General features: G+C 46.3%; 1 protein-coding gene across 1 annotated transcript in view; it reads right to left on the bottom strand.

Annotated features, from left to right (window-relative positions):
- Nucleotides 1-11,410: 11,410 nt before the first annotated feature.
- TMEM126A (transmembrane protein 126A) overlaps nt 11,411-20,331 on the bottom strand; it is a 29,175-nt gene continuing 20,254 nt past the window's right edge. The window contains exon 5 of the mRNA XM_077451407.1: nt 11,411-11,728. Within this exon, the coding sequence (XP_077307533.1) occupies nt 11,530-11,728 (199 nt within the window). The 3' untranslated portion in view covers nt 11,411-11,529. The remainder of the gene's footprint in view (nt 11,729-20,331) is intronic.

The raw sequence follows: 20,331 nt of genomic DNA, 5'->3' as shown, positions 1-20,331 counted from the left end.
CTATAGCAACCGGGTCATCTGCAGGTAGCGCGGTGCGCATGGATACCCTGGCGGTGGTCCTTGACTCCTATGTTGCTAAGATGGAGGCGGCACGTGGCAGGAAAGGTGCACATAAGAGGCCCCTGCCCCCCCAACCTCTGGGGAGAGCTGTGATGCAGACTCGGGCCCTGCTGCGGCTGGAGACCCCTGCTCTGACCTATCGGACGTGGCTGACCAGAACCGCTCGGACAGTGAGGATGATTCCCCGTCCAGGGTTCGGGCGCGACAAGGCGCTTGTTGGAGCACTTATCACAGCTGTGCGTGATACCCTGAAGACTCAGGGGCCAGTGGATTCCTGCTGATGTACCGGTCCCTTTTGGGTCCCGCAAGCCAGCACGTTCACCTAAGGTGATCCATATTTGACTTATTTTGACAAATTCATCTACAGGGAATAGGGTCGCCTGCAACGGACCTTTTCGGTCCCCAAAAATTTGGCGGTGCGTTACCCCTTTTGAGGAAAGCCTTCTCAAAGTGGTCGGCTCCTCCAGTCGTGGACCCCCCAGTATCTAGGTTAAATAAAGTAACCACGATCCCGGTTGAGGAGACTCCTGCATTCAAGGATCCCACGGACAAAAGCCGAAGCAGTGGCTCATTCCTTGTTTACGCTTGTGGGGTCAGCCGTGTGACCTGTACTGGCATCCGCACTGGTGTCGCAGACACTGACTTGAGTGGGCAAAACTTTTGCACCGCGAATTGGGAGAACAGAATGCCTGTCTGCGTGAAACTAGCAGACCAACTAGTGCAAGGTCTTAAGTACGTTTGACGTGGCCCTGGATACACTCCCTCTGCTATCCAGGGCCTCAGTGTCAGCCGTGGTGCTGAGGCGCCTCATTTGGCTGAAAGGCTGGTCTGCTGACCAGGCATCCAAGAAAGCCCTGACGGATCTTCCCTTCCTTGGCGAACTGCTCTTTGGAGCCTTGTTGGATGACATTATTAAAAATGCCATGGGTGGTAAGAGTACACTACTCCCACAGGCCAGGAAGGCTAGGGAGCCACGCCACAGGCAAGGGCCCTCCTTTTCCACTCACAATCGGCTTTTACGTCCGCCTGGTGCTTCGGCAAAACAATCCCAGCCTGACAGGACGCCCATGGATGGTCAGAAGCGTCCCTGGAACCGCAAGCCTGCAAACAAAAGTGCTACCGCATGAAGGTTTGCCCCCACCCATGTCTCGGGTGGAGGGTCGTCTTCGGGAGTTTGCAGCCAGTTTGGTCTCATAACCAGGAGGTCCAATGGGTCTGCGATCTGATTTCCACAGGTTACAAGAAAGTTTCTCTCTTGGCCGCCAAACAGATTCTTTCCCTCCAGCATACCCGCGTCCCCAGTTCGCCGGGAGGCCCTGTTGGGGGCGGTGAGGGACTTGCTGAGTCATGGGGTGATTGTACCGGTTCTGGAATCGGAACGCTTCCAGGGGTTCTACTCAAATCTGTTTGTGGTTCCCAAGGAGGAAGGGATATGTCCAATATTGGACCTAAAAGCACTAAATCACTTTGTAAAAGTGCAGAGGTTCGGAATGGAATCGGTTCGCTTAGTCGCTGCACTCCATCAAGGGGACTTCCTGGCATCCTTGGACATTCAGAATGCATACCTGCACATAAACTTTTGATGCCGAAGGCATATGGTTCTGCGTTTTGGCAGTCGGAAGTCCACTACCAGTTTGTGGCTCTTCCTTTTGGCCTGGCATCAGCCCCCGAGTCTTTACCAAAGTACTGGCTCCAGTATTGGCGTTGTTGAGACAACGTGGGATCGTGATCATGGGTTACCTAGACGATCTCCTCCTGAGAGCTTCTTTCGCCTCAGAATTGGAGGAGGATGTGGCGATCACCTTGCAGTCCCTGCAAGCATTGGGGTGGCTGTTGAGCCTAAAGAAGTCGGTGGTTGTACCGACTCAGCGTCTGGAGTACCTGGGGTTGCTATTGGACTCCAGGGAAGTGAGGGTTTTTCTCCCCTCAGACAAATTGCTGACTCTCAGATCTTCGGTCAAACTACTGATGAACCGCAAGTGGTCATCACTCTGCTTTTGCATGTGGGTGCTGGGGCTCATGGTAGCCTCCGTTTTTGAGGCAGTACCTTATGCCCAGTTCCACACCAGAGTCCTACAGAATGAGATCTTAACAAAATGGGACAAATCTCCGTTGTCCCTGGATCAGCAGATCCAGGTGAGCGAGCAAGTCAGGGACTCCCTGATCTGGTGGTTGAGGTCCCCGGTGATTCAGGCCGGAAAATCGTTCTTTCCTCTGAAATGGACGGTGGTCACTATGGACGCCAGTCTGTCCGGCTGGTGTGGAGTGATTGGGATTCAGTTGGCTCAGGGCCTCTGGTTGACGGAAGAATCCAAGTTGCCGATCAATCTGCTCGAATTGAGAGCGATCAGGCTGTGCCTCCACGTGGTTGACGTGTCTTCAAGGGCGTCCGACCAGGATACAGTCACAACACCATGGCTGTGGTGTACATAAATCACCAAGGGGGAACAAGAAGCTCAGCCGCTGCTCGGGAGGTCGCTCACATACTTCGGTGGGCAGAGCGACACGTTCCGGCCTTGTCGGCCATTTACATCCCGGGGGTGGAAAATTGGCAGGCGGACTGAGTCGACAGATGCTGGACCCAGGAGAATGGGCATTGCATTCGGAAGTATTCGGGCTGCTGTGCCTGAAGTGGGGCACACCAGATGTGGATCTATTTGCCTCCCGGCTCAATCGGAAGGTGCTGAGATTCGTGTCCAGGATGAGATCCTTGGGCAGGCGCGTTAGACGCGCTGGTGGCTCCGTGGCATCAGTACCAGCTGACCTACGCCTTTCCTCCACTGAAACTGTTGCCACGTCTGCTTTGCAGAGTGGAACCCGAGGGGATTCCAGTAATCCTGATTGCCCCAGATTGGCCTCAGCGGGCCTGCTATGCAGACCTGGTGTGCCTGGTGGCAGACGCTCCCTGGCAACTGCCGTTGAGAGGACCTCCTATCTCAAGGTCCAATCCTTCACCCTGCTTTACCATTGCTGGCTTTAACGGCCTGGCTATTGAAAGCCAGGTATTGAGGAACCGGAGGGCTGTCGGACTCGGTGATTCCAACTATGCTGAGGGTGCGGAAATCTTCCAGCAAGATATACCATCGTACTTGGAAGGCCTACATCTCGATGTGTGAGGAGAAAGGGTGGCCTCCGTGCTCCTTCTCTATATCCAGGATCCTGCTGTTTCTTCTGCAAGGTGTAGACCAGAGGTTGGCAAGAGGCAGATTTCAGCTCTGGCTGTTTTTTTTTATTTTTTTTTTTCCCCAAAGACCCCTGGCGTCTCACTCATTAGTGAGTACCTTTTGTGCGACATGTAGTCCCTCCGGTGCGTCCTCCGTTAGCTCCTTGGGATTTGAACCTGGTGTTGTCGGCGCTTCAGAAGCTGCCGTTTGAGAATATCAGGGAGATTCCTCTGCTGACCCTTTCACGGAAGGTGGTCTTTCTAGTGGCCATCACATCGGCCAGGAGGATTTCGGAACTAGCGGCCTTGTCCTGCAAGTTACCTTATCTGGTCATCCACAGGGATAAGGTGGTGTTGTGTCCACAACCTTCCTTTCTACCGAAGATGGTTTCGGCCTTTCATTTCAATGAGGACATTGTATTACCATCATTGTGTCCTAAGCTGAAGTGGCCCTTCACGCTCTAGATGTGGTTAGGGCTCTGAAGGTGTACTTGTCTGCCACAGCTTCCTTTCGGAAGTCAGACTCACTGTTCGGTGGCTGCTCCTAAGAAGGGTATGGCGGTCTCGTTGGCCACCATTTCCAGGTGGATCAGACAGATTGTAGTCCAAGCCTACACCTTGAAGGGGCAGATGCTTCCCTTTCCAGTCACAGCCCACTCTACAAGAGAAATCGGAACGTCTTGGGCCTTCCGACACCAAGCGTCTGTCGCTCAGGTGTGTAAGGCGGCGACCTGGTCGTCTGTCCACACGTTTACCAAGTTCTACAAGGTAGACGTCAGTGCATCAGCTGATGCCTGTTTTGGCCGAAAAGTTTTGCAGGCGGCCGTGTAGTTGCAATTAAATTTTTTCCTGGTTTTTCGATTAAAAACGCAGTACTGGTTTGGTTAATGCACTGTTGCATTACTTCTGCAATGTTGCGGTCTTGGGGATCACTCCTGTTGAGGATACCCTGTTATATAGTGGTGTTTTTCCACACACTGCTTTTTTTTTTTTTTGTGGGTTTAGTTTCATTAGTTCCACTTGCCATTTTGGATGAAGTTTTTATGCTGTTTTTCCCACCCCTTGTTTGGCACTGCTTGGGGGCGTCCCATTTAGTTAGAGAGGAGCTGCGTCGGTCGGTGAATGTAAGAGAAAATAGGATTTTTTGTACTCACCGTAAAATCCTTTTCTCTAATTCACCGACCGACACAGCACCCACCCCTCCTGTTTTCTACGTTGTACTGCTTGTTGACATACTGAAGCTGCTAGGAGCAGTGGGAAGGGTTGATAGCACGGGGCCTGATTAAAGTTCTGTGTATTATGTAATAATTTTGCCTAGTTTCTCCTAATGACAGGCTATACAACCCATTTAGTTAGAGAGGAGCTGTGTCGGTCGGTGAATTGCAGAGAAGGATTTTCCGGTGAGTACAAAAAAAATCCTATTTTTTGTTCTGGAAGTTCCCATCCTCTTGCAGAAACAAAGCACTGTATACAGCAGAGGCTACATACAGTGCCTACAGGGGCCACATCTAGCAGGGAAGGTAAGTTTGCTTGGATCAAACACTATTTAAAGTATAATTAAAGGCAACTTTTTTTTTTTCATTTTAGGTAGATTAAAGAGGGTTATAACTAGTGATGCACTGACATTTTGGCCTCCGAAACATATCGTTTGAAAATGGCCTTTTTGGGCAATTTTCCTAAAGAAAAAAACAGCCGAAAAGGGGGTGGGGCAGAGCACTGCCCGTGTCACCCATTGTGTGTGTGGCGCAGGAGAGCAGCCTCTGCCATCTGGTTGATTAGAGCTCCGGGAACATCACAGCTTTAACTTCAATAGCTGTGTGTTCCCTGCTGCGCACCGTCACATACAGCTTTCCCCTTGTGCAGGGAACTTTGATAAACAGATCACCCGTTCGATCCTAGGACAGGTGATCTATCAAGGTGCCCGGACGAGGGGGTGGGGCTGTATGTGACGGCGTGTGGCGGGGAACACACAGCTATTGAAATTAGAGCGTCGGGAACATCACAGCTTTAATCAACCAGGTGGAGGCAGCTCTCGCCTACTGGCGCCACACTGGCTGCATCTGATGGGCACTGGGAAGGCTGCATTATCTCTTGTACCATGTCTGCAGTCTTTTACCCTCTCTTGTACAAAGATATATAATTTATTTTTTAAATAAGTTTCGGTTTTCAGCCTAGTGTATTTTTCATTTTCGGTATCGGTTTTGGCACAAAAACCCCATTGGGTGCACCCCTAGTTATAACCCCTGTTGTGTTTTTTTTTTTTTTTCTTTCTCACTACCTGTGTCCCGTTCTGGAGATTTCGCTTCCTGTACCATAGCCAAACAGGGAGAGGAAATCCATGCAAATATTAAGGAAATTCTTTGGGGACCCCCCTGACACCAGAACTAGTGTCCCCTTTGGAAGATTTCCCCTCTATTACTTTTCTGGGGACAACCTAAAATTTAGGATTTTCCTTTTACCTTGAATGATAATGGTAAATGGGACAAATAGAGAGGGTTAATTTTCAGTTAAAGCGACACAGTACCGTATCACAAAAAAATGGCCTGGTCATTGAGCAGCCAAATCTTCTGGGGCTGAAGTGGTTAAGAACAGGACCAGAAGTGTGCAAATTGTAGAATGATCAAGGGGTTAACTGTGTTCCCTGAGTGTGTTCTAACTGTAAGGAGGATGGAACCGAGTAGGGGAGGAGAGAGACTGGGGTTCATACTTGGTATGAACACATGATCTCTCTCCTTTGAGAGAACCGGGAGCTGTGTGTTTACATACACAGATCCTGGTTCTCGCTCTGTCATAAGCAATTGTGGGTGCCTGGCGGTCATTGTGCCCACTGGGCACTCGCATTGGCTCTGGGCGAGTCCTTGCCTCCTACAGCGTCTTAAAGGACCGACCAACAGCTTGCCCAGGGGCATAACTGCAGCAGCTGCTCAGGAATCGGTTAAATCATCGGCATCTGTATATTCCATGGCCCTTTGCTTAAGGGGGGGGGGGGGGGGGGGTTTGTGCTACCTGTGTCGTTATAAAGTCCTGGTTAAGTTCCTTGACTCTCAACACTAAAGACACGGCTTGCACAAGCTACAAAATATCTTCAATGTTACAGAACAAGACCAGTGGAATGGGAAGAACTTCTATTGGCTATGAGTGAACAACTTTAGGCCCTTTCACACTTGTGCGACTTGTCCTGCAAAGTTAAATTCCGAGTCGTACCCCATGATTTCCAATGAATACAATTCATATCTGTGGGACTTCAAAGTAATCCCTGTACTACTTTGATGTGAGTTGAGGTCCATACAACTCAAATTTACACAGGCATTCCCTGAAATCGTGGCTGTAAAAAAAAAAAAAACGCAAAATCACGTGTGAAAGGGGCCTTAATGAGACCAGTATTGCCAAAGTGCAGACACCATTAATGGCAGCATATACAGTTACTGTACAGATCATTGTCTGTTTGTAGACAGACAATAAAAGTTTACAAAGCTGGACCGCTTCATACTTAGTCCACAGGAAGTGAAGGCTACTTATACTAATTAACCTGTGTGTTCCAGTCACGTAATCGCCTGTGTTAATTAGTGGCGGTTGCTGCAGGGGAGAGGGGGAGCTGTGATGTCATTAGTAGGCTCCTGTATCCCAGCTGTTGTCTGCTCCCCCTTCTTCCCTGCAGCAGTTATTGACTCAGGAGCCAACACTGCAGATAACTAGGCCAGACTAAAAAAAAAAAAGCTGATCGCTTTTTACAGGTAGGTCAGGTAGGAGGTGGTAGGTAACTTTGTTAAAAAAAAAAAAAAAAAAAAAGTGTTGGGCTGGACTTCTACTTTTAACTGTACCCTGTCTTAAACATTTTGGCCTAATCACTTAGGTATTTTAAGCTTGGTTTTGGAGCACAATGTGTCAGAGGGAAATGCCTGGTGAGGCATGACCATGACAGGAAACCGTTAGGCCCCTTTCACACTGGGGTGGTGCGGGCGCTGGTGATAAAACAGCGCTATTTTTAGCGGTGGTTATCGGACACTAGTGGGGTGGTTTTACACACCCCCCCCAGCGGCCAAGAAAGGGTTAAAAGCACTACTGCAGCGTGGCACTTTGCCGGCGGTATAGCCGCGCTGCCCCATTCATTTCAATGGGCAGGAATCGGTATACACACCGCTCCAAAGATGCTGCTAGTAGGACTTTTTTTTTTTTACCGTCCTACCAGTGCGCACCGCTCCAGTGTGAAAGCTGCAGCTCTTTCAGGGTGCTTTTGTAGGTGCTATTTTTAGCGCTAAAGCGCCCCAGTGTGAAAGGGGTCTTATTGAGACTGCAGATGAAATGTTCAGCTTCAGTTCTTTGGAGAAATAAAAGTCCCAAGGTAAAAAGTAGCCTATAAATTGCTTTAGCCGATGTTCCAAAAACTTAAGCCCCATACATACTATTAGATTTTCTTCAGATTTACCAAAACCATATAATATGGAGGTATGGACCTTAAGAGTTTAAACTTGTATGCAATCAGGTAGGCCCTTGCACTACAAGATTTTGGTAAATCTGAAGAAAATCTAATGAGTATGGGGGTCTAAAACTTGGCTGAGCTACCCGTTTTCCCCCCATGTTAGCTGGTGGACTAAAATGTCAGATCACTTCCCCAGCTGCATCTGTAAAGTTAAAGCTGAACTCCAGCTTTTCATACACTTTACAAGCCAAGCTGGCCCAAATGAACTATGTCCCTCACTAACGTGAGGCTGCTGGATGTGCAGTATAAACGGTACCGCACAGTGTTCCGGATATGAGCAAAGGCTTTCTGTCTCATACCGCATCACAATAGCGTATCTGATCGGTGCTCAGCCATTCACAGAAAGCAATTTATTCTAGCAATGAGTACAAAGCTTCCTCTGATTGGCTGAGTCAGAGGTTGTGACATCATCAGTCTTAACTCCAGTGAACGCTCCATCCTGCACATCTAACGGCCTCACGTTAGTGAGGGACATCATTTGTGCCAGCTTGGCCCAAACAAACTATGTAAAGTGTAGTAAAAGCTGGAGTTCAGGCAGACACAAACCAATGCAGCTCTGATTTTGTTAATCATTAAATGTATAGAGCTGTATTTGATCTGGTATCAGCCTCTTGCTATCCCCTGTACAGCAGGGCTGGGAAAAAGAAAGCAGGAGCAGCATCTCAGTTGCGATGCAAATAAGGGAAGAGAGCATGACAGAGAAGAACTGTCTGCTGTGTACATTTCAGGACTGGATGAACAAATGCAAGCCCTATGGCAGATAAAACTGCTCCCATGTATTATTTCATCTTTATATTCAGCAGTTTGCTAGGAGTTCATCTTTAATCAACCTGTGCATGTTGGTGGGTACTGCCCAGTGCTGTGTGTTCAGTCCAGCTGTGAAATCCTCTCATCACTGATACAAGTTGTATGGGCTGTCTATTCTTATCTCCAAAATACACACTAGATGACCATGTTTGCCAACTGATTTATTAGCTGCAAAGGCTGCCAGGGCAAGTAACTGCAGTGACGTTGGACAGTGACTTCTTATAATAGTCCCACAGATCAACCTTTTTGGAGCTGCTGCATTGCATAAGGAGATATACAAACTTTGAGAAGGTCATTTATATCACTAAATTAAACTTCTGTCGTTGACAAATGCCTATAAGCTGTTTTATTTCTGTAAGATGGAGTGGTGGTGCTGTTTTTTTCTTTAACGTATATAAACTTAAAGTGGTTGTTAATCCACTATCTCATCTTTATACGATCCCCTCTGTCAGAGAAAAAGCTGCATCCTAGTGCTTGTGCTTTATTTATTAAAAAAAACGTCTACCTGTTTTAACAGTGTCTTTCAGCAATAAGAGGACTCCATGCTGTCTGCTCTCCCTTTCTCAATATTATTTTTGTTCCACTTATTTGTTAAAGTGGTAGGCCAGCTGAAATTGGATTTTCCCTGGATATCAACCTTATCTATAAAATGTTAGTACCCAGTTATATTGTGTGCATTTAGGGAAAAAAAAAAAAAAAAAATCCAGAACCACCTCTGCATGGGGTCTATTCCACATCTCTCACTGTGAAGAAACCTTTCCGTATTTGGAGATGAAAATCTCTTTTCCTCTAGGCCAGTGATAGCGAACCATGGCACCCCAGATGTTTTGGAACTACATTTCCGATGATGCTCATGCACTTTGCAGTGTAGTTGAGCATCATGGGAAATGTAGTTCCAAAATATCTGGGGTGCCAAGGCTCAGCATCACTGCTCTAGACGTAGAGAGTGCCCCCTTGTCCTCTGTGTTGACCGTAAAGTGAACAACTCAACGCCGAGTTCACTATATGGACCCCTTATATCAGGGATATGCAATTAGCGGACCTCCAGTTGTTGCACAACTACAAGTCCCATGAGGCATAGCAAGACTATGACACCCAGAGGCATGATGGGATGTAGTTTTGCAACAGCTGGAGGTCCGCTAATTGCATATCCCTGCCTTATATATTTATACATGTTGATCATATCCCCCTTAATCTCCTCTTCTCATGAGAATAAATTCAGTTCCTCTAATCTTTCCTCATAGCTGAGCTCCTCCATGCATCTTATCAGTTTAGTTCCCCGATATCCTTTTTTGAGAATTGTAACTGTACTGTTTGCCCCAATGTTGTAAAGTGCTGTACAAACTGTTGGCGCTATCTAAACCCTGTATAAAGATAATAATGTCTGTGAATGTCAGTTTTACAATGCCTCATTGGACATGTAGTTCCGCAACAGCTGGAGGGCTGCAGTTTGAAGATTCCCGCTTCCAATAGAATGAACAAACCTGCAGAGTTTTCAATGTTACTTTCTGGAAATGGTGAACTTTGCCTTTAAAGCATATCTCATGCCGCGTACACACGACCGGACTTTGAGGGACTAGGTCCAATGGTCTTTCTGAATGAACGGACTTGGCCACACACAATCACACCAAAGTTCGACGGATTCGAACGTGATGACGTACGACCGGACTAGAATAAGGAAGTTCATAGCAAGTAGCCAATAGCTGCTCTAGCATCTGTTTTTGTCTGTTGAACCAGCATACACACACACACACACACACACACACACGAACGGATTTCTCGGTCCGGCGGAGTTCCGGTGGGAAAATTAGAACATGATCTATTTCTAATTTTTGGCAAGCAAAGGTCTGATGAAGCCCACACACGATCGAATTGTCCGACTGACTCGTTCCATCGGATCTTTAATGTCAAAAAGTCCGGCCGTGTGTACGTGGCATGAGGGCCAGTTCACACTAGATGCAGTTCCGTGCTTTTTTTTTTGCCCTAAAAATGCATGCACAGTGTTTTCCCATGTATTCCAATGGCTCTAGTTCACACCATGCAGTCAGTTTCTGCACCGAAACTGCATGGTGTGAACTAGAGCCGTTGGAATACATGCAAAACACTGTGCATGCATTTTTAGTGCAGAGAAAAAAAAAAAAAGTGCACGAAACTGCATCTGGCGTGAACTGGCCCCGAAGCCTCATGAGGAAAAAAAAAAAAAGTGGCACACAACTGACCCCAATTAAGTGCAGAGGCTGTGGCATCACTGTCATCACTTAGGCTGGTCATACATGGTCAAATTTCGAAAGAATTTTCTTTTGAAAATCAGAACATTTGTGCGTTTTGTTATCTGATGGGCCACCATTGATTTCAAAATTTGACCAACCAAGCCTTCAATTTCACCTCATGTTGCTACAGAAAAGAATTTTCGTGGATGGGAAATCTTTTCTTTCCGGGAATTTTCTTTTCTTGCACATGTGCATTTCTTTTTTGGATTACATTTCTCATTCGATTCTCCCATCATTGATCAGAAAATAGTTTTTCCAAAAATTTCCAACATATTACTCAAATTCCGATGGGCACACGAAAATAGTCTGTTGCTGCAACTCCACTAATGGTGCGAAATACGAATGAAAATTCTTAGGTAAGATTTTCGAAAGAAAATTCTTTTGAAATTCGACCTGTGTATGGCCTGCCTTAGCCCAGCAGGCTCTTTGCAAATACGCACATGATTGCAGTCTGGGGCAGGAGCACACACAGAAGGGTGGCTACACCAGGGCTCTGGTGAGACCCCACAAGGTCACATAGCCACCCCAAGTGTACTGGGCAATACTTTCTAGTAGATCTGCAGCATGGAACGACCTGGGATTAAAGCGACTGCTCATATATGTCTAAGTGAGGCGAACAAAAATAGAAAGAAAGTTTGAAATGTTTAATAAGCTTTCATTCACTTATAAAATTCATGAACGGAACCATTACAATAAGAAAAAAATAAATTTGATGTAGAAGACAGATAAAAAAAAAAAAAAAAAAACATTTATTCTTTCAGCTCTGCCTGTGTCTGAACAACCGGCGACATCTCAAGCAGCTTTTCCAGTGTGGCAAATTGTCTGGTGGTGATGGCGACGCTGGCTATGGCCTCAAACAGCAAGAAATATTTCAGTCTGATGAACGCCGGCTTGGCAAAGGATATCATTTGCTGCACTAGGTTTCCTGGGATTTGAGTCCGCTGATAACTGCCAAACATAATACAAATCATACTCCTTTTAGAATCGATAACTCTACCAAATACATATGCATACAGATTGTAGTTAAAATGGCTGCAAGACAGAAGTTTAGCAGTAGAGGGTAAAGAAGAAAAAAAAAAAAGTGGTGTGTACATATACTAAAACCCCTTTCATACTGCGCCCCCCATAGCGTCGGTAAAAATGGCATTTTTAGACTATAGGGCGTGTTTTTACTGTAAAAACTGCTAAACGCCAAAACACAAAAAAACGTGGTTAAAAGCGTGCTTTTACAGCTGCTTTTTCCTGGCAGCAGCGCTGGCATTTTTTTAAACGTCCTGTGTGCATGAGGCCTAAAGCAGTGACTGCATTCAAAACAACTTTGCTATAGGGCCTTGAAAAAGTATTCACACCCCTTGAAATTTTCCAAATTTTGTCATGCTACAACCAAAAATGTAAATTGATTTTATTGGGATGATAGACCAACACAAAGTGGCACATAACTGAAGTGGAAGGAAAATGATTAATGGTTAAGATTTTTTTTTTTTACAAATAAATATCTGAAAAGTGAGGCGTGCATTGTATTCCGCCCCCTTTTCTGATACCCCTAACTAAAATCTAGTAGAACCAATTGTCTTCAGAAGTCACCCAATTAGTAAATAGAGTTCACCTGTTTGTAATTTAAACTTTGTATAAAATACAGCTGTTCTGTGAAGGCCAAGGAACACAAAAGATAGGTCATGGATAAAGTTGTGAAGTTTAACCACTGGAGCACTGGGCTTCCTAACCAGACAATTTTCAGCTTTTGGTGCTCACACTTTGAATGACAATTACTCATGCAACACTACCCATATGAAATGTTTGTCCTTTTTTTCCACACAGTATTTAATCACCGCTGGTTTTTTTTTTTTTTTTTTTTTTTTTTTTTTTTTTTGCACTATATCAAAAAAGACAGGATTCGGTAAAAAAAAAAAAAATCTTTGTTTCTGTTAAAATTTATTGCAGAGTATTGCATGGTGTTGCAGAGTATCGTCACTGAGCAGTGCTGTGGGCACTACACATCCAGCCCACAGCGCTGCTGCCATCTCTCCCCTCTCACTGTACCGATCGGTACAGAGAGGGGAAGAAGGAACCAGTTTGTTTACAAGTGATCGCTCTGTCATTTGACGGAGTGATCACGTGATAAACGGGCACCACCAGCTGCTGTGATGCACCTAGCCCTCTAGGTCACGGATGTTCCCGGGTGCACGCCGAAGCAAGATTCTGTGAGGACGTCCCACGGATGTCCACCCAGAAAAAGCAGACCGCGCTGTAGCCGTCTTTCGGCTATGGCCCGGTCGGCATGTGGTTAAAGCGGACCTTCAGTCATTTTTTTTCATCTTTCCATCCATTAAATCTTCTGCCCTTTTTTTTTTTTTTAACTTTGGTAACTAAAACTTTTTTTTTTTCTACCAGTAAATACCGTATACAGCCCACTCTGTTTCTTGTCTGGCAAAAAAGCCTAGGCTAATGACATCATGCGCAACTCACTCTCCTGAGAGTTTGCCAGGGAGGGGGGATAAGTCATAAGAGGGCCAATGAGTGCTGCAGAGCTGGAGGTGTGCCTCTGTGTAAATTCAGGAAGTGAACAGGCAGCAGCTTCAGCTGCCTACAGTTAAAAATGGATGCAGCCAGTCTTATTCTGACCATACACTATGAAAAATCGGCCGAAATTCAGTCATTTATACTGTTCGTTCGTTTTTTGGCCAGTTAATGGGCACAAAAATCGATAATTGTTGGGATGTTTTTGAGCTGAAAAAATGAAAGACAAGTTTGGAAATTTTCTGCCAAACAAGATAAATTGAAAGGTTAATGCGTTTCCCCATCCAAATTGTCTGCAATAGGTATATGTTAAAAAAAAAAAAAAAAAAAGCACAAACAAAAAATGCATTCATTTATGTCCACTGAATGATTTATCGGTCACTACAGTTTGCTCTCACGGCCGAATATTCGTTTTTCTAAAATTTTCACACAGTGTATGGCCAGTATTAGTTCTGCTTTCTGCAGCATATTTAGCAAGTACAGAATCACAGTATATATAAAATATGCAAAGTGGTTGGAGGGAAGCTTCAGAATGGCAAAGATGTTTTTACTACAAATTATGTAAGCAGACTGTAGTTCCTCTTTAAAGCGGGGTTAGGTTATAAAAAAAAAAAAAAAAAATATCCCAAGCTTTAAACATCTCTTGGAGCACTGTTCAATCCATCATCCGAAAATGGAAAGAGTATGGCACAACTGCAAACCTACCAAGACATGACCGTCCACCTAAACTGACTGGCCGGGCAAGGAGAGCATTAATCAGAGAAGCAGCCAAGAGGCCCATAGTAACTCTGGAGGAGCTGCAGAGATCCACAGCTCAGGTGGGAGAATCTGTCCACAGGACAACTATTAGTCGTGTTCTCCACAAATCTGGTCTTTATGGAAGAGTGGAAAGAAGAAAGACAAAAGTCCCGTTTGTGAGAAGCCATGTGGGGGTCACAGCAAATGTGAAAGAAGGTGCTCTGGTCAGATGAGACCAAAATGGCACTTTTTGGCCTAAAAGCAAAATGCTATGTGTGGCGGAAAACAAACTGCACATCACCCTGAACACACCATCCCCACCATGAAACATGGTGGCAGCATCATGTTGTGGGGATGCTTTTCTTCAGCAGGGACAGGGAAGCTGGTCAGAGTTGATGGGAAGATGGATGGAGCCAAATACAGGGCAATCTTAGAAGAAAACCTGTTAGAGTCTGCAAAAGACATGAGACTGGGGGGAGGTTCATCTTCCAGCAGAACAACCACCCTAAACATACAGCCAGAGCTACAATGGAATGGTTTAAATCAAAGCATATTCATGTGTTAGAATGGCCCAGTCAATGTCCAGACCTAAATCCAACTGAGAATCTGTGAAAAGACTTGAAAATTGCTGTTCACAGACGCTCTCCATCCAATCTGACAGAGCTTGAGCTATTTTTCAAAGAAGAATGGGTAAAAATGTCACTCTTTAGATGTGCAAAGCTGGTAGAGACATCCCCAAAAAGACTCGCAGCCGTAATCGCAGTGAAAGGAGTTCTACAAAGTATTGACTCAGGGGGGCATCATACAAATGTACCCCACACTTTTCACATATTTATCATTTTCCTTCCACTTCACAATTATGTTCCAGTTTGGGTTGGTCTATCACATAAAATCAATTTACATTTTTGGTTGTAACATGACAAAATGTGGAAAATTTCAAAAAAGTACGAAAACTTATTCAAGGCATTGTATACACGTTTTTTCATTAAAAGTAAAACGAAGCTATTGAAATCTTTTGCTGTCAATGGGACTAATTCATAAAAATCCAGATACAATACATTGGCAAAGTTCACTGCGCCAAAACAGTCCAAAGGATGCTTAGTGCAAACCTTTCATAAAATTAATGCATGTGTTGCCCAAATCCGATAATCTTGTGTGGACGTACACCACTTCACACCCAGGTGCACACCCCACTCACAATCTGCCTATCGACAAGGTGAGACCTCAAAGACAGAGGTCTGGTTGCACTTTGAAAGAAATCCCCACTGGGATGGATGATTGGCTCCAGTGGAGTGTCGATAGGCAGCTTGTGAGTGGGGTGTGAAGTGGTGTACAGTGCCAATCTCAGCCCATCTGTACCATGTGATTAGCTGTGGCCAATCACAATAGTAAACATTGAATGAATAGATTATCTTCTGAAAAAAAAAAAAAATGGTTGCTTATAACAGTTAAAGTCACTGTTATAAGCAATCAATCAGTGTGTAAAAAAAATAATCCTGCTCACCTTAAAGTGGTTGTAAACCCTTACAACACACTTTGACCTACAGGTAAGCCTAGATTAAGGCTTACCTGTAGGTCCAATAAATATCTCCTAAACCTACACGGTTTAGGAGATATTTGCAGAAAGACAGGCACCGATGTCAGCGGCGCGCAGGCACACTAAGCGCGGCACTGTCAACGGCGAATATGCGCGGGAGTGACGTCATCGCGGCTTCGCCGAATGACAGCGGCAGAGCAGCGAGACCCACCGAGAAGATGGATGCGCCGGACTACAGGGGACAGCGGTGACTTTGCTGGCTCCTGTGTCAGGTAAGTGACACATAATGGACTACTATGCGATGCATAGTAGTCCATTATGCTTTACCTTTGCAGGGAATGAAAGAGGAAGTAAACTCACCAGGGTTTACTTCCTCTTTAATAGTACAGTAGCCTGCCTGCCTATGTATTTTTGTATGATGCCTTTAGTTCCACTTTAAGTACTTTTTTTTTTTTTCAGTAGTTTATTTTGTGGTCACATGACAGCAAAGCCATCTGCGTCGCCCCTTTTTCCAGATAGTGGGGGTGGCTTTTCACTTTCCAAATTGATTGGGCACTCTCCCCACTCTGTATGCTGTATTCTGCAACGCTGATGCAGCATTTCAGAAGGAACTTACAGGTGCAGCTGTAATCAAGTAAGCAACACTGGACAGGGGATGTGGACACCATGCGACAATTCTGTACCTGGAAGCAAACTGACCATGCTAGCATAGATCTGGTTCCATGCTTGGGGTGGTCAAAATGACATCTAGAAAAGGACAACTGGCAGGATCAGCAGGTATTTGGGAACAAAAAGTCTGAAATGAACAGGCCCTCTTTTTGTATATAACCACATATACAAACACTCTCCAGCCACTTTATTAGGTACACCTGTTCAATTGCTTGGTAACACAAATTGCTAATCATCCAATCATATGACAGCAACTCAATACATTTAGGCTTCTAGGAGGCGGTGAAGATGACTTGCTGAAGTTCAAACTGGGGAGGAAAAAGGGACATCCTTAGACATCCAGGATGCGTACCTGCACATACCCATATGCCTTCGGTATCTAAAGTTTCTGTGATTTGCAGTCGGGGAAGCCCACTACCAGTTTGTAGCTCTTCCTTTTGGTCTGGCATCAGCCCCCCCAAGTCTTTACCAAAGTACTGGCTCCAGTTTTGGCGTTGCTACGACAACGTGGGATCGCGATCGTGGGATACCTAGACGATCTCCTGAGAGTATCTTCCGCCTCAGAATTAGAGGAGGATGTGGTGATCACCATGCAGACCCTGCAAGAATTTGGGTGGCCGTTGAACCTCAAAAAGTCGGTGATTGTGCCGACCCAGCGTCTGGAGTACCTAGCCTTGCTGTTGGACTCCAGGGTAGCAAGAGTTTTTTCTCCCTTCGGACAAAATGCAGACTCTCAGATCCACGCTCAAACTACTGATGAACTGCAAGTGGTCGTCGCTCTGCTTTTGCATGCAAGTACTGGAACACATGGTAGCCTCCTTCGAGGCAGTACCTTATGCCCAGTTCCACAACAGAGTCCTGCAGAAGGAGATTGATAAAATGGGACAAATCTCAGTTGTCCCTGGATCGACAGATCCAGGTGAGCCAGTCAGAGACTCACTGATCTGGTGGTTGAGGTTCCTCTGAAATGGACAGTGATCACAACGGACGCCAGTCTATCCGGCTGGGGTGGAGTGATGGGGAGGGATTCAGTCGGCTCAGGGCCTCTGGTCAACGGAGGAATCCAAGTTGCCGATCAATCTGCTTGAATTGAGAGTGATCAGGCTGTGCCTCTACACATGGTCGATGAGACTGCAAGGGTGTCCGATCAGGATCCAGTCAGACAATGCCACAGCTGTGGCATACGTCAAATCACCAAGGGGGAACAAGAAGCTCAGCCGCTGCACGGGAGGTTACTCACATACTTCGGTGGGCAGAGCGACACGTACCGGCCCTGCCGGCCATTTACATCCCGGGAGTGGGGAACTGGCAGGCGGACTATCTGAGTCGACAGATGCTGGACCCAGGAGAATGGGCATTGCATCCGGAGACATTCAGGTTGCTGTGCCTGAAGTGGGGCACACCAGATGTGGATCTACTGGCTTCCCGTCTCAATCGGAAGGTGCCAAGATTTGTGTCCAGGACAAGAGATCCGTGGGCCGACGCGTCAGACACGCTGGTGGCTCCGTGCGATCAATACCAGCTGATCTACGCCTTTCCTCCACTGAAACTTGCCACATCTGCTTCGCAGAGTGGAAGCCGAGGGGATTCCAGTAATACTGGTTGCCCCAGATTGACGCTCCCTGGCGACTGCCATTGCGAGAGGACCTCCTGTCTCAAGGTCCAATTCTCCATCCTGCTTTACCATCGCTGGTTTAACGGCATGGCTATTGAGAGCCAGGTGTTGAGGAACCGGGGTCTGTCGGACTCAGTGATTCCAACTATGTTGAGAGCACAGAAATCTTTTCGGAAGATATACCATCGTACCTCGAAAGCCTACATCTCCATGTGTGAGGTGAAAGGATGGCATCCGCGCTCCTTTTCCCATATCCAGGATCCTGCTGTTTCTCCAGCAAGGAGTTGACCAGAGATTGGCATTATGCATCAAAGGGCAAATTTCAGCCTTAGCTGTCCTTTTTCAATGAACCCTGGCATCGCACTCCTTAGTGAGTACATTCGTTCAGGGGGTACGACCTGTAGTCCCTCCGGTGCGTCCACCATTACCCCATGGGATTTGAACCTGGTGTTGTCGACGCTTCAAGAACCGCCCTTTGAAAATATTAGGGAGATTCCCCTGTTGACTCTTTCCCAGAAAGTGGTCTTTCTAGTGGCCATCACATCGGCCAGGAGGGTTTCGGAACTGGCAGCCTTATCCTGCAAGTAGCCCTATCTGGTTATCCACAGGGATAAAGTGGTGTTGCGTCCGCAACCATCCTTTCTACCGAAAGTGGTCTCGGCTTTTCATATCAATGAAGAAATTGTATTACCATCTCTGTGTCCTAAGCCGAAGCACCCTAAGGAGGTGGCCCTTCACGCTCTTGACATGGTTAGGGCTCTGAAGGTGTATTTGTCTGCCACGGCTCCCTTGCGGAAGTCAGACTCACTGTTTTTTTCGGTGGCTGGTCCAAAGAAAGGCATGGCGGTCTCGGCTACCATTTCCAGGTGGATCAGACAGATTGTAGTACAAGCCTACGCCTTGAAGGGGCAGGTGCCCCCCTTTCCGGTCACGGCCCACTCTACAAGGGCAATCGGACCGTCTTGGGCCTTCCGACACCAAGAGTTGGTCTCTTAGGTGTTTAAGGCGGCAACCTGGTCGTCTGTCCACACATTTACCAAGTTCTACAAGGTAGAAGTCAATGCATCGGCTGATGCCTGTTTTGGCCGCAAAGTTTTGCAAGTGGCCGTGTAGTTGCAATTGAACATGCGATATGTTTTCCGATAAAAACGCAGTACTGTTATGTTAATGCACTGTTGCATTATTTCTGCAGTTTGGTGTGGTCTTGGGGATCACTCCTGTTGAGGATACCCTGTTTTTTTGTGGTGGTTTTCCACGCACTGCTGTTTTTTGTGGGTATAGTTTCACTAGTTCCCACCTGCCATGGTGGATGAAGTTTTTATGCTGTTTTTCCCCACCCCTCGTTTGGCACTGCTTGGGGACGTCCCATCTGTTACAGAGAGGAGCTGTGTCGGTCGGTGAATATAAGAGAAAATAGGATTTTTTGTACTCACCGTAAAATCCTTTTCTGTAATTCACCGACCGACACAGCACCCGCCCCTCCTTTTATCTTTACGTTATACTGCTTGTTGACGTACTGAGGCTGCTTTGCAGGGTGAGGGATTGTAGCCTAAGGGACCGCCCCCCTGGGCGGAATTGAGCGTTCTGAATGTTGAATTACAACTATGCCTAGTATTCTCCTAGTGATAAGGCTATACAACCCATCTGTTACAGAGAGGAGCTGTGTCGGTCGGTGAATTACAGAGAAAAGGATTTTACAGAGAGTACAAAAAATCCCATTATTGAACTATTACCCTCTTGGAGACCTTTAAAAGCAAAATACATGATCTCACATGTTTTTCCAAATGTTCAGGGGATTAGTTAGAACTTTTACAAACCCTGTGTTGAAACAAGAGACGGGAGCAATGATAACTCTTGTCACCAAACAAAAAGATGTGTATTTATCACATGGAAATAACCCTTAAAAGCGGGGTTCCACCCTAAAGTGGAACTTCCGCTCATTGGAACCCTCCCCCCCTCTGGTGTCACAGTTGGCACCTTTCAGGGGGGAGGGGGGGTGCAGATACCTGTCTAAGACAGGTATTTGCACCCACTTCCGAGCATAGACTCCCACGGGAGTCTATGCAGTTTCCTGTCCTGGTGCGCTGTCTGCTGGGACACACATGGGTCCCAGAGACAGCGTGGACCATTCCTATTGCGCTGAGCGACCTGCGCATGAGCTATAGGGAACCGGGAAGTGAAGCCGCAACGATTCAATTCCCTCACCTAGAATGGCGGCAGCAGCAGCCGAGAGCCGATCGATCGGCCTCAGCTGCTGACATTGCTGGATCCTGGGACAGGTGAGTGTCCATTTATTAAAAGTCAGCAGCTGCAGTATTTGTAGCTGCTGGCTTTTAATAATTTTTTTTACAGTGAAATCCCTCCAACTAGAAAAAAACCATTGTGCTCTCAAGTAAAGACTGTTTGGACAATATACAACCATGAAGACAAAAGTCAATAGCTGACACCTTGTCCAACAAAACCTATTGTGTGAAT

The sequence above is a fragment of the Lithobates pipiens genome, unplaced genomic scaffold, assembly GCF_037356315.1.
Source record: "Lithobates pipiens isolate NorthernLeopardFrog02 unplaced genomic scaffold, aLitPip1_a1.2 Scaffold_23, whole genome shotgun sequence".
NCBI classification, from domain to species: domain Eukaryota; kingdom Metazoa; phylum Chordata; class Amphibia; order Anura; family Ranidae; genus Lithobates; species Lithobates pipiens.
Note: the sequence above shows the minus strand (reverse complement) of the source record. Positions and strands in the feature narration are given on the sequence as shown.